The 12828-nt window shown below is 43.3% G+C and overlaps 1 protein-coding gene across 4 annotated transcripts; it reads right to left on the minus strand.

The window, feature by feature from the left end:
- Positions 1 to 26: 26 nt before the first annotated feature.
- On the minus strand, positions 27 to 12543 carry LOC129859921 (POU domain, class 2, transcription factor 1-like). 4 transcript variants are annotated; one of them, XM_055930165.1, is made up of 13 exons: positions 12436 to 12543; positions 9318 to 9380; positions 8954 to 9036; positions 8074 to 8265; positions 7880 to 7988; positions 7701 to 7789; positions 7389 to 7565; positions 6927 to 7068; positions 6620 to 6774; positions 6172 to 6418; positions 4725 to 4959; positions 4566 to 4624; positions 27 to 4335 (listed from the first exon to the last, which is right to left on the minus strand). In XM_055930165.1, exons 1-13 carry the CDS (start codon positions 12479 to 12481, stop codon positions 4067 to 4069), a joined length of 1866 nt encoding a protein of 621 aa, XP_055786140.1. In that variant the 5' UTR covers positions 12482 to 12543; the 3' UTR covers positions 27 to 4066. The 4 variants fall into 4 exon arrangements, with proteins under 4 accessions (XP_055786140.1, XP_055786139.1, XP_055786141.1 ...); XM_055930164.1 differs by having other exon boundaries at positions 4554 to 4624; XM_055930166.1 differs by having other exon boundaries at positions 7862 to 7988.
- Positions 12544 to 12828: the final 285 nt, after the last annotated feature.

Consider the following 12828-nt stretch of genomic DNA (forward strand, 5'->3'; position numbering starts at 1 on the left):
TTCTTCTGCAAAGGAGACACAATGGCAACAATGTTACTACTTTTAATGATGTTTATAACAAAGTTACAGTAAGAGATTTTTCATATACATTTGTAAGTAAAAAAAAAAGTAATCCCCCAAATACAGCAGACAAACAGGGACATAGTTAAACGACTACAGTCTCCCTACGTTGTTCCTGTGACAACAGTGTGGCGTGATAGTAGTTGATATAGCAGTAGTAAGCTAGTATACTGTTGAGTGGGTGTGTTCATCATCTATGTAGTCTGCCAAGCAGTGACATCACACCTTGCATTGCCACAACCATGGGTGTCACCACCTAGAGTTAGTGTGACAACTGCTACCTCACTAAACGAGACAGGAGGAAGTAGGGACCAGATTTGGAGTGGTGTACAGAACGATTACAAAAAACTGTAATCCGTTAAATTATCAGCAAAAATATTGTAATCAGATTAGATACTTTTGAAAAACTAGATTACTTCTTGGTTTACAAAATTTTACATTGACACCTTTCTGTTTTATCAATTACATTAAATTAGGCATTGAAAGACATTTACGTTTATTTCCCCTGAGCGAGTCTGATCACAAGTCAGAGACTACTATGACACAACAAATGTGTTTGATGGATCATTTTTGTCTTCTTCTAATGCTTCTTAAGGGGAAACTAATTAGATTGTTACTGAGTAATCTAAAAGTTAGTTAACTCTTTACAATTTCAGATAACTAGTAACGGATTACATTTAGAAAGTAACCTACCCAACTTTGTGTGGGTGTTAGAAAAAGATATGCAGGCCTACACATTTTCTTTTTTTGTAAAAAAAAAGGTATTAAATCACGATACACAGGCAGTAAATCGAGTCACTGAATCCTAAAACATACAAAAATACCTTACATTTGACCATCTACCAACAGTAAGTTCATTCTGCATTGACATCCATACTGAATGAGAAAAAAAACAATTAAGCTCTTTTCAAAACACATTTTCTGCTTGACGATATCTTCCCTGAAATGTACCATAATATACATTGCGCTTTGGATGCCAGTGCTTGGTTCTGTATCGGTCTATTACAGTATAAATACGCTGTAGGGACGGGAGTAGAAAGATGAGCGTGAAGAGTGGGAAAGACCGTCAGAGGCCGGGATTCATTCCGGTCCTAGGTTATAAAGGTATTACGTATTTTAAAGGCAATGTTCCCTGCTTTTGCAGAGGTCCCATTCACGATAAATGCTGCATATGTTCAGCTCAATCAGAAATTGCCTTTAAAAGCCGCAACGCCTATAACCCCGCGATCGTATTGAATCCCGGCCAGAGTATTCTTTGGTATTTGTGTAGATGAAATATTTAACAGGATTTTTGCTTTGGAATACAGCTGGAGGAAAATATTTGCCCTCTACTTGACGTAGAAACAAAACAAACAAATGTTAAGGGGTGGGCAATCATCTAGACTCAAGGGCCACATCGGGATTTCAAAATTCAGTGGAGGGCCGCACTTTTTTGGGGATCGATTTGTTCGGCAAAAGCCATTTGTGGGCCAGAAAAAGGGCAGTTTTTTAAAAACGTAAAAGGTCCATTATAATTGAAATACTTTCTAGTTTTAAACGTTCAAAAGTTTCCTGGGTTGTTTTTTTGCTCTGACCGTATGTTGCCGACCCCTGCATTACTTGGTGTATAAATAAAACAATATGTAAGAGGTGTGATGACTAACTGCACAACATTCAGGTAAAGCAGCACCACTGATCTAAGTGTGTGTGGTAGAGAGTTATGTCTTTGGTTTCTTATGAGATGCTGCCTCCTGGTGTTGAATAGGCCCAACAGTCCCAGAAGAACCCAGCACTAGACAGCCTGTCCCTCCTCAAGACTGGAACCATCAGTTAGGATGTCAGTAAAGCTTTACAAACAGGTTTTCTAACCTGCATTAACATACAAGTAGTAGTCTGCAGATACCATATATCCCATCCATTAAGGCCACAAAATAAAACATTTTCTCCCTTGTGAAGTAAACATAAAGGCATGAAAAGTACACATTTGTGAAAACTTCTGGCTTTACATTTTTTTGATAAAACAGCACACACAAGAAAGTAAAAAACAAAACACAGTACATTTCCTTAGTTACAAGAGGACCATAATGGAAACAAGCATTTGGACTTTGTGTTTATATCCTCAGTTTGGTATGTGTATCTGTTGCCGGGTCAAAAAAATGTCATGGATTTTAAATTGTCAAATCAAATCATTAAACTGCAAGTCAACAGACAAAAAGGCCAGAAACGGATCAGTCCACACCCTGTGGTTTACTTTGGTCCAGAGTCACACTTAAACATTTCTATCCTACAGAGGATGTTAAAGATAATGCACTACATTCACTTACAGGAACCTACTAGTTCAGATAGAAAACAGGAATATTTCATGTATATATATTACTTGCATGTGAATATCGAGTGCTAGACGTAAAGTAAAAATGGCCCTCGGATACATATTTCAAAAACTTCACAAAATAGCAGAGCAAACCCACAACAAAAAGACTCAAGCAAGCAGATACAACTACATTTCCCATAAGGCGTTGCAGGAAACCCCCAGAACAAACAACCACCAAGAAAAGATCTACCCATCAAACCAGCTACAAAATGAAAACGCTAATGCTTTGGTATGTAGGATCAGACAATAAACTACAATTTCCGTGAATATATTACATAATAATAGCAGTAGTACTGGACACTGCAGTTACAGTGCATGTGGAGTCAGCTCATGTTGTGTATGATTCTCTGCTGTAGTCACCGTTTCAAACGTACAGCAAAGCTACAAAAAAACAAACAAACAGGTAAACATTTCTACATTCTTAGAATTGATGGTTTCAGTTTTGCTTGACTATATATATATATATTGTTTTCTTGCTGCTGAGGTATTTCAATATATTATGTTGAGTCAGTACTGATTGCAGTACCCAGGGCTCTAGTGGCAGCATATTTTGTCTTACGAGAAAGAATAAGCTCAGAGAAGGCCAGACCTGGACAATCTCCTTTAACTTGTACATGCAGGGACTCACTGGGAAATGGCTATCCTGAGTATTACTTCAAGATCATTACTCTTGTAAATACCTTCTTGAGCTCATGTAACCCAAGGCAGAGATTCAGTATGGGCCATGCAACCCCACTATACTACTGGACACCTTACCCTACCTTCTCCAGCCGCTCTTTTTGGTATCCTGCCTCTGTATTCTATAGACCTCGGCATAAGGGAGGAGAATATCAGAGAGAAACATCTTTGTTAGTCTTTGGAAAGTCCCCTTCAAAATATTGCATTAATCTCTCCCGCTCTGGAGGTCCATTAGATAAATCCCTATGCTACATTACACTAGTGTGATGATAATACAGAGCTAAGTCTAGTACACTAATATTATTTGGTTGGATAAAGGACATTCCAAGTTCTCTTGAAGTCCGCTGTTTTTAACTCTTCCCAGAGACTGCAGTAAAGCTCTTCCATAGCAAGTCTGCATCCAGGCTCTCTCACGGTCTAGTGATTCTTTTTAAAGAGTTGGAACTTTGTTGAAAAACATGTTAAAGCAACAAAACTTTTAATAAAAGTTTTGAAAAATGTACAAAAAATGTACAAACGGCAAATATCAGAGAGCACACAACTAACTGCACAAAGAACATTTTAGGTAACATGAAAAACAAGCATAGAAATGTAATCTTTAGTTGTAAATCTGATGTCAACGGTCAAGGCCTGTACAACGCCCTCAAGTAAAACTTAAAATTAGAGAACCTAACACACAGATCATCATGAAATCTCTCTAGAATGTTAAACCATGTCAGTTTCATTCAATACTCAGCAAAATAAAATCAAACGCACATTTTTGGTTTTAGAAGCAGTTCTGAGGCAAAAGAGATTCTATTGCCAAATCTCAATCAATCTTTGAAAGGACCGTTAGGACCCCTTGTGGCAGAGATAGGGAGGAAAACATCTTAAGAATATTTCCCAACAACTACTTTTTGGTGGTAGCAAAAAGAACAAAGATTAACTAACGACCAATGAAGAGGAAGAAACGGGCAGCGACCCGCCCCGCGAGTTCATTCATTGGGCCTTAGATGCTCTGACGATGGTGTTGACTGGTGTGGTTGCCGTGGTGATGGTGTTGGTGCCAGCTGTGAGTTGCAGGCTGAGGGCACTGGCGGGGATGAAGCTGACAGGGTTACTACCCAATAAGGACAGGCTCTGGGGGTTCAGGAAGAGGGGCGTGTTCACCATGCTGGGGGCGGAGCCAGACATGCTGGTGTTGGCGAATAGCAGGTTCCCGTTCCCGTCCAGGGTGGTGATGGGGAAGGACCCGCTGGAGGCCAGAGCTGTGAGGAAGGAGGAAGAGAGAAGGTTAGACTAGCATAGTGGCTGGGGATCATTTCTCCCTGATAAGACAAGAGAAAGCAAGGGTTCCACATCCCTTCTTGTAACCAAAACAACCCTATTTCAGAGCTCTAGTGACTTTTAAACAAGCCAGAAAGGAACACATTAAATGCATATTTAAGTATGTATATAAAGGTGCATAGTAGCGGGGTGTACTTGCCACTCAACACACCTTGGATGGTGGCTAGCGCTCCTCCAAAACCTGCAGTGGTTAGGTTCAGTAAGGCCCCCCTGGAGGAGTAATGAGTCACTTATGTGATAATGGACACAATACATATTTTTCACTTAGATAATGAGTGGAAACAGCACTTTGTGGCTGTGTGAGCCTCACCCTGTGTTGAACTGCGATGAGGGCATGAGACTCGGGCTGATTCCCGCCGCTGCAGCCGCCATTGCAGCCAGACCCCCGCCGTTGCTGTAGAGCATCTGCCCCGCCTGCGTCATGGTAACGGCTGGCTGTGACATGGTTGTCACGGAGGAGGAGGGTGTGAGGGACATAGAGGGGACTGTAGGGGTGCTGGAGATGACGGATGCTGTGTTGCCGGTGGCTGACGCCAGGGTCCTGTCTAGAACACAGGATGGTCAACATTACACCATATAAATAATATACTATCAACATCAAACAAATAGCTACAGGACAAAAGACAAGTCTGCATCACCTTCAACGATGAGGGGAAAAAACTAGCAATAGTTACAGTCTGGATATTATTTTGGACGGCATATCGTATCGTTTTGACAATATATTTTTTTGCGCTAGTTTGCTGTACCAGCACTATTTTTCCTTCATAGCTTCAAATCAAATTTTGTTTGTCACATACACGTGTTGAGCAGATGTTATTGGTCACATACACGTGTTGAGCAGATGTTATTGGTCACATACACGTGTTGAGCAGATGTTATTGGTCACATACACGTGTTGAGCAGATGTTATTGGTCACATACACGTGTTGAGCAGATGTTATTGGTCACATACACGTGTTGAGCAGATGTTATTGGTCACATACACGTGTTGAGCAGATGTTGCAAAATGCTTGTTCTCCATCTTCTTTTAAAATAGGGAGCCAATTTGTTTTCAGCACTTTTATTTCCCTGACTGATCTAAACCAGTTTTCTCATGGCTCTCCCTCATTCCTCTGCAGCAGACATATGGTGAGCAATATGTTTGGAACATCGAAGTCGCAATAAAAATCACAGTATCAAATCGCAATACATTGAGAAACACAATACACATCCTATCGCCACCTAAGTATGGCGATAATATGGTATGGTGAGGTCCCTGGCATTTCCCATGATCTTAATCTGGATAAACTAATGCGGAACTGCTACTACCCATCAGTGTTGGGATTAGTTACTTGAAAAAGTAATATTACTCATTACATTTAACAAAAGTAACGGTTTATATTACTTTGCGTTACTTTCAAGAAAAATATCTCAAAAGCTCAATTTGACCGTGAGAGAGAGCAAGGCATGCCGCTCGCTCTACTTACTACCTCAGCTTTGATCACTAGTTTCTCCTTTCATCCGTGGTGCTGCCTTCCTGTGTCAGTCTACAAGCGCTGTGCTATACAGTATATGGGCTGCTTAACTAGCCATATATAATGTAAGCCAAACATCAGCTATCAGTTGTGGTTAGCCTGCACGTATATGGACCCATAGAGATGCACAGAGGACACACTTTCCACTAGACGGTGAAGCCCTCTTTGGGCTTTGCCATCACAGAAACTATCAATGGCAAAGATCAGACGAGTACACCCAAGACTAGAAAAATACACACGTACCTGTGAAGCTGAAGCTGGTGACAGGCAGAGAGGGGGTGACGGTCACAGTGGTCTGGGGTACAGTGTTCACCAAGCTGGCAGTAGTAGGGGACGAGAAGATGGACTTCTGGAAAGCTGAGCTGCTGGGAGGGTTGATCCTCTTCTCCTTCTGCCGGCGGTTACAGAACCACACCCGGATCACCTCCTTCTCCATGTTCAGCTGGTCTGCTATCAGGGAGACCTCGTCTGACGACGGCTTCTGGTTTTGCTGCAAGGGGACAAAGAGCACCAGACTCAGTGAGGGAAAGTAGACACCTAGTGCTGGCAGTGGTCTGTAGACACCCCGACTACTTCTAAATGCACGGCGTACAGTCAAACATCCCGACATCCCTTTGGGTCGAGCTCTTCTAAAAGGCATCTAAATCTTGTCTTAACAGGTACAATCTTCTTTGTTAGAACCAGGTCTTACCTGGAGGAAGCTCTTTTCCAGGGCCACACGGATGTTGGTGTCGATGCTGGTCCTCTTTTTGCGGCGCCGGCTATTGAGGTCAGACGCCAGGCTGGGTGACCCGTGACCAGAGCCCAGGGGACTGAGGCTGGGGCTGGACTCTGAGCTCACATTCTCTGCAGCCAGGGGGACAAGGAGAGTGGGTCAGAAAACACAGAGGGAGAAAAACTCTCAGATACACTATCCAAATATAAAAATGTACATAATGACAGCATTAAAAAATAATAATAATAATGTAAACACGCACACCTCCCTTATGAGGACCTACCTGCGTCGTTGAGCCACTTCTCCAGCAGCGGTTTCAGCTTACACATGTTCTTGAAGCTCAGGTTGAGTGCTTCAAAGCGGGAGATGGTGGTCTGGCTGAAGTCATTACCATACAGCTTCCCCATGGCCAGCCCCACGTCACCCTGGAGGGAGAAGAGAGGGAGGGAGAAGAGAGGGGGAGAGGACGCAGGCTAAGTAAGACTGACATCAACCAGGTTGGTAGTATAGGGTGAGATTCCTTCCTTAAAAATGTAGTTTGAAGCACTGAGTTTTTAGGGAAAAAAACTAAAGTACAATATAAATGCAATCCATGGAACTCTTTCATATCTTGTTTCTATGGTAAAATAATGAGGGGAAAAAAATCTATTTTGGATGAAATAATTTATCACAAACACAAAAAATTAAATCCAATCTATTATGAGCGTATTACATCGGAAGCCAGTCCTGAGTCCCTGGGCCATACCTGTGTGAAGCCCAGTCTGATCCTCCTCTGTTTGAAGGCCTTGGAGAAAATCTCCAGCTCCTCCAGATCATTGGCGTCCTCCAGAGTGGGCGTGCCCAGACCCTTAGGGGGCGGGGTCTGGCTGTGGATGAGGAGCTGGCCGGGGGTGGCAGTTATGGTCCGCGTGGGAGCGGCCGGCTGTGTGCGATAGGAGAGAAAGATAGAGGGAGGAAGATAAGAGATGTGCATGGTCTGTGTTCCTGTCCTGAAACAACCCAACGCCACTAACAATTCGGCTATTGTGAAAAAGTGTGTGTGTGCGTTTCCCCTGACCTGTGGGGCGATTGTGATAGTTGGAGACTGTAGGAGGTTGGCTTGGCTCTGAGGTAGTTGAGTGAGAAGATTTTGGGCTTGCAGGAGATCTGTCAAATGAGAGACGGTTTAGTGAAAGGTCCCGAAACATGAAACTACTTCAGTGCTGGTGTATAGCTTACTATGATACTGAAACATACTGGGCTGTCCCTGTGGAGTCTGGGAGATGAAGAACTGAGGCTGTAGCTGGGTGGCCATGGAATGACCTGGCTGGACCAACACAAACTGCTGCAGGCCCTGCTGCTGGAGCTGAAAGAGAGAGAGAGAGCCAGTGTTAGACAAGTATGAGTCACTGTGTGTGAGTGAGTATATAACACTACAGTAGATCTCTTACAGGAGTGATGTGTATAGGCTGGGACAGTGGGAGTTGGGTGGTGATGGGGGTGGCTGCGGAGGCAGAGATGGCGGCCCCCGTGGTGCTGCTGTTCTGGGCCTGGCTGGCGGAGTGCTGCTGAACGGCTGCTGCAAGGAGCTGGGCCTGAGCCTGCTGGAGAAACAGCTGCTGCTGCGCTGGAGACAAGGTCAACTACACAAACAAACACACAGAGAGAGGGAGAGAGAGAGAGGAGATTGAGGGAGAGAGAGACAGATAGAGAGAAGAGATTGAGGGAGAGAGTGTGTGAGTAAGAGAGATAAAAGGGGGGGTGTAGGTGTGTATCAGAGATGTAATCTGTGGCTAAAACCCTACTACTTTTAAATTGTAAAAAGCCAGTGCAACCTATGGGGATATGACTGCAGAGAGCGAGAGAGGAGGTGGGAGTATTATAATCAAAGACTGGTTATGAGGCACATGTAAATTGCCCTACATTTGCATATCCACCCCCACCTGTTTCTAAGCGACAGTTGGAGTGGGCTAATTAGCATGCAGCAGACAGCGTGCTGGTTTTTTGTTTCAGCGAGAGGAGGCATGCCAGGCAGCAGGCTGCTGTACTTCCATTTTAACGGCTAGTTCCAAGCTGGCGCCAGGGTAGCGGGCTAAAGGCGTTACCATGGCAACGCTGGACGCAATGAATGGACCCCTTGAGTAGCCAAGGTGACGGGATCTTATCCATCTTGCCTTGGTGTTAGCATCATGTTGGCTATGGAGCTAACCGACTGATGGCTTGTAGAGTATTAGAGACTAAAAGTATGCAAATTAGCATTTCTGGCTTTTGTAAAAAAAAAAATACAAAATGATAATAAGAATATGAGTAATGCGTGGGAGTGTGTTTTACCTGTTGCAGCAGAGCCTGTGACTGTGCGTTGGTGAGGGACATGACAGTCTGCTTCTGAGAGTCCCGGCCATTGGTCAGCACGCCTAGAGAGACAGTCAGTCAGAACAACACAGTCAAAATCCTCCAACATACATCTTTACATTGGACCAAATATACAGACTCAAAGTTGTTACTACTCTGTTACCACAGTACAGCACCGAGGACAACACCATCGAACCTCAAGTCAGTTCAGGACTACATTTTCTGTGATGGAACTGAAACAGGCCATAATATATAAAGACGGCCAAGCTCATTCCAAGAAACACATATTCCATGACATACTAAAGGCTCTAGCTGTAATCAAAACAAGGCTGTAGGAACTCACCTTTGACTACGTCCCCGTTCTCCATGGTGCTTTTACTGGACACTGACAGGTTGATTATCGAGTCTGAAACAGAGAGGAAAAATAGAAGCTTATGTTACCAGACGGCTCGGAAACAGCACATGACAATTCAATTTATGCCTTCAGAAAACAAAAGAAAATGGCAAATTCAAAGGATCAACAAGTGTAGAATTCCACAAACCATCACAGGTGTTCTGGAATACTCTATTGTCATGACACGCGGTCCAATACCCATACTACTAGCATACCAATTGAATAGTACTGTATCCAAACCCAAAACATTGCTTCATTCAAGTGGTATGTTAGTGTGGATATTGGAACAGATCTCTCACACTGCTCTGCTCACCGGCTATTGCAGAGTCCACAGTCTGTGGCATCACCGGCGTGCCATCCAGGCCAGCTGGCACTGACCCTGCTCAGTTGGGCCCACTGACCAGGAGCAATCAGAACCCACAAGACTGGCACAGCCAGGTGTGTTAAACAGAACACAACAGGAGGAGATCCGTCTAGTGTTCTCTCTCGCTGATTGTAACAACTAGCTGCTCGGCACACCGTCTCTCTCACTGTGACAACTAGCTGCTCGGCACACCGTCTCTCTCACTGTGACAACTAGCTGCTCGGCACACCGTCTCTCTCACTGTGACAACTAGCTGCTCGACACACCGTCTCTCTCACTGTGACAACTAGCTGCTCGGCACACCGTCTCTCTCACTGTGACAACTAGCTGCTCGGCACACCGTCTCTCTCACTGTGACAACTAGCTGCTCGGCACACCGTCTCTCTCACTGTGACAACTAGCTGCTCGGCACACCATCTCTCTCACTGTGACAACTAGCTGCTCGGCACACCGCCTCTCTCACTGTAACAAATCAACAAGAGTGTGGCAAACAGTCCTCCTGTCTTTTTCTCCTCATTTTCTCTCTCACTCTCTCCCTGTGGAATGGAACAGAAACAAAGAGTGCAGCTGGCAGCGTAGCGCCCATAACGAAGCAGCGTAATCAGTATTCAGCTGATTAGAACCGTATGCAAATTCAGCCCCCCGTTTCTCATTAAGCCAAGGCGCCCGCTTTGAAGTTGCGGCGAGCAATTCATTTCACACAGAGCTCCGAAAGCTTTCTGCATAATTCAAAAAATCTCTATAAATATTTATCAGCTAATTTGCATATTAATTGGATAGCTTTTAAGGAGTACGTGGCATGTGCCAAATAAGTTCACTCTTGTGCGCACTCTCTCCCTCGCAACTCTTATAATTTGAGGGCGAGGGGGATAAATTACTTTCAAGCTGTAGGCCCCACTTTGCCATTTGATAGCAAACTGATAGTAAACTTTGTTTCCAAATCCAAGACAGGAAGGCGTGAGTGAGTGTAGCACTACTCAAACCCTTATCATGGCCTTCTCTTCAATGGCAAATCTCCAAAACAAAACATATGACATTGAATTTGTATGAGACTGATGGCTGTAGGCCTACATTGAAAATGTTTGAGCTTCAGCAGACAGTTGTGGATAAGAGCCTTGAGTTCCATAAACCTAATTGGCTCACAATGCATTATGCAAATCATTCAATTACTAGAATTTCAGATTAGCAATGAATTATGCTTTCATGTTATTGAAAGCCCAAATGCATAATGCAAAGTAGATAAGGGAGAGAGAGCGCACAGGAGAGAGGGGGCAGAGAGAGATGGCAGAGAAAATGAAAATTCAGCGTATTCAAATAACAGACATCCAAAATATGCAAAACATCGATCATATTCTGTCAAATTGGAGCTGAAAAATAAGATTCCTCCTGACCATTAGAGGCCCTGACACTCAGGGCTTTACGACACTCCGTAACATTCTATCAGAAGTCGTTTACCTTCAGGTAGACAACTATAGGACTAGACGGTAGTAAAAGGAAAAATGGGAAAGGAATAGGCTAAGTCAAAAATGTGATTGTTTTATAAGAGACTAACTAATGGGTAGCCTATATGATGAGTAGTCTACATGAGATCCACAGAAGACTGGTTCTTACATCAACCTCTAGTACACCGTGGGGCGGCTAGGGAGGGGTCTCTTACTCAACTGTGTCACTTCAGAAAACATAGGCTAAGCTAGTACTAGGACAACTATAAAAGTTATTCCACTGGCATGCCTGTAGGCCTAGCGGAGAAGACACAAACAATGACAAACTTTGACATTTCAATTTCAGTCTCCTTTCACTAACAAACAGAACAAACCAGTTGGGAACAATAGCCCTCTTTGCCCAAAAAGTATTCAACCTGATACCTAGTCTGTGACCTTGGCCTGGAACTTGGTACAGGTACTTGCCTGTAACCAGTTACAAACGTGGTGGCAAACTCCACTCCAAGCTGTTTAACATTTTATCAAAAAGTTAGTTCAAATCTCGAAGAGAAGTTAGGAGAACTACGCTATCAGGATGTCAACGTGTCCATGGATTTTCATAGTTTTTCGTTGGTGCGATCTCATTGATACAGTACCCAAAACGTTGACTGTGTTCATTGCTACAATCAAGTTACTGTAGTCAGCTAGTAATGAAAATAAGTGATCTCCTCCTAGCGGTAAACCCCTCCTCCCAACTCCATTGCAAATAATAGATTTACTGAATTAATGCAATTGTTGTATCAAGTCCTCGCTAGATCCTATAAAATTAATTCTAAGCATACCTCTGAGATAAATGAATATGCAAAATGTAGCTAGCTGCTAGTTAGCACGAAGTAACACTAGCTATTTGCTAGCTAGTGTCCATGCAAGCGAAGCTAGCTCGTTAACTATTGCCTTTTTTCTGTAGCTATGTTCCATTACAAATAAAAAAATAAGTGAAATAGTTAGAGCAAACAACTCAACAGCGTTGCCGGTTACAGATAAAATATGTTAAATCGCTGTGACTTTTGGCTATGAATATGTAACGCGCACCACACAAAGGAGGGAATGTCTTCTCCTCGAACGACAACAACAATCCTGGCTAGTTTTTTTTTTACACGCGCCGGGTAAGATTATAAACTAGAGCAACCATATGGTGCTGGTCTTTTCGTTTATTTGTCACGGAGTCAGGCCTAATAAAATATAATCTGCAAATGAATATGTAAAATGTAGTAATGATTACCTGGTCCTGAACTTTCATATTGGCTCATTACTCCTCCGTCAGCCATATTGAATATTTAAAACAAATGAATTCAGTCAACTATAGAAGCCCTCCCACCCGGGTCGTCACTATCTGACCATGCTAGAACCGACGGAAGTAGGCCTACAGCGCTTCAAAAACCTCAAACACGATTTTAAACACTTATACCCGACCAACCACCAACCCTAACATAATACATACATTCGTTTTAGAACAGATATCGTCTGTTCTAGCTCAGTTCTGCATATACTTTTGGCCGTCTAGCATGTCCATCTAGTCACTAGCCTAACACTCACCTGGCATCAATAGAGACAATAACACCACTACAAATAAACCATGGCAGAGAGTAGTAATGACATGTTTTTCTTTCGCAAA

This window comes from Salvelinus fontinalis, chromosome 7 (assembly GCF_029448725.1).
Source record: "Salvelinus fontinalis isolate EN_2023a chromosome 7, ASM2944872v1, whole genome shotgun sequence".
Lineage (NCBI taxonomy): Eukaryota > Metazoa > Chordata > Actinopteri > Salmoniformes > Salmonidae > Salvelinus > Salvelinus fontinalis.

Coding starts and splice junctions, on each gene's coding strand:
- LOC129859921 (XM_055930162.1), bottom strand. CDS start 12,481: ATGGCTGACGGAGGAGTAATGAGCCAATATGAAAGTTCAGGACCAG. Junction 7,989..8,073: donor AGCCTATACACATCACTCCT/GTAAGAGATCTA, acceptor TCTCTCTTTCAG/CTCCAGCAGCAGGGCCTGCA. Junction 4,336..4,553: donor CATCCAAGGTGTGTTGAGTG/GCAAGTACACCC, acceptor CCTTCCTCACAG/CTCTGGCCTCCAGCGGGTCC.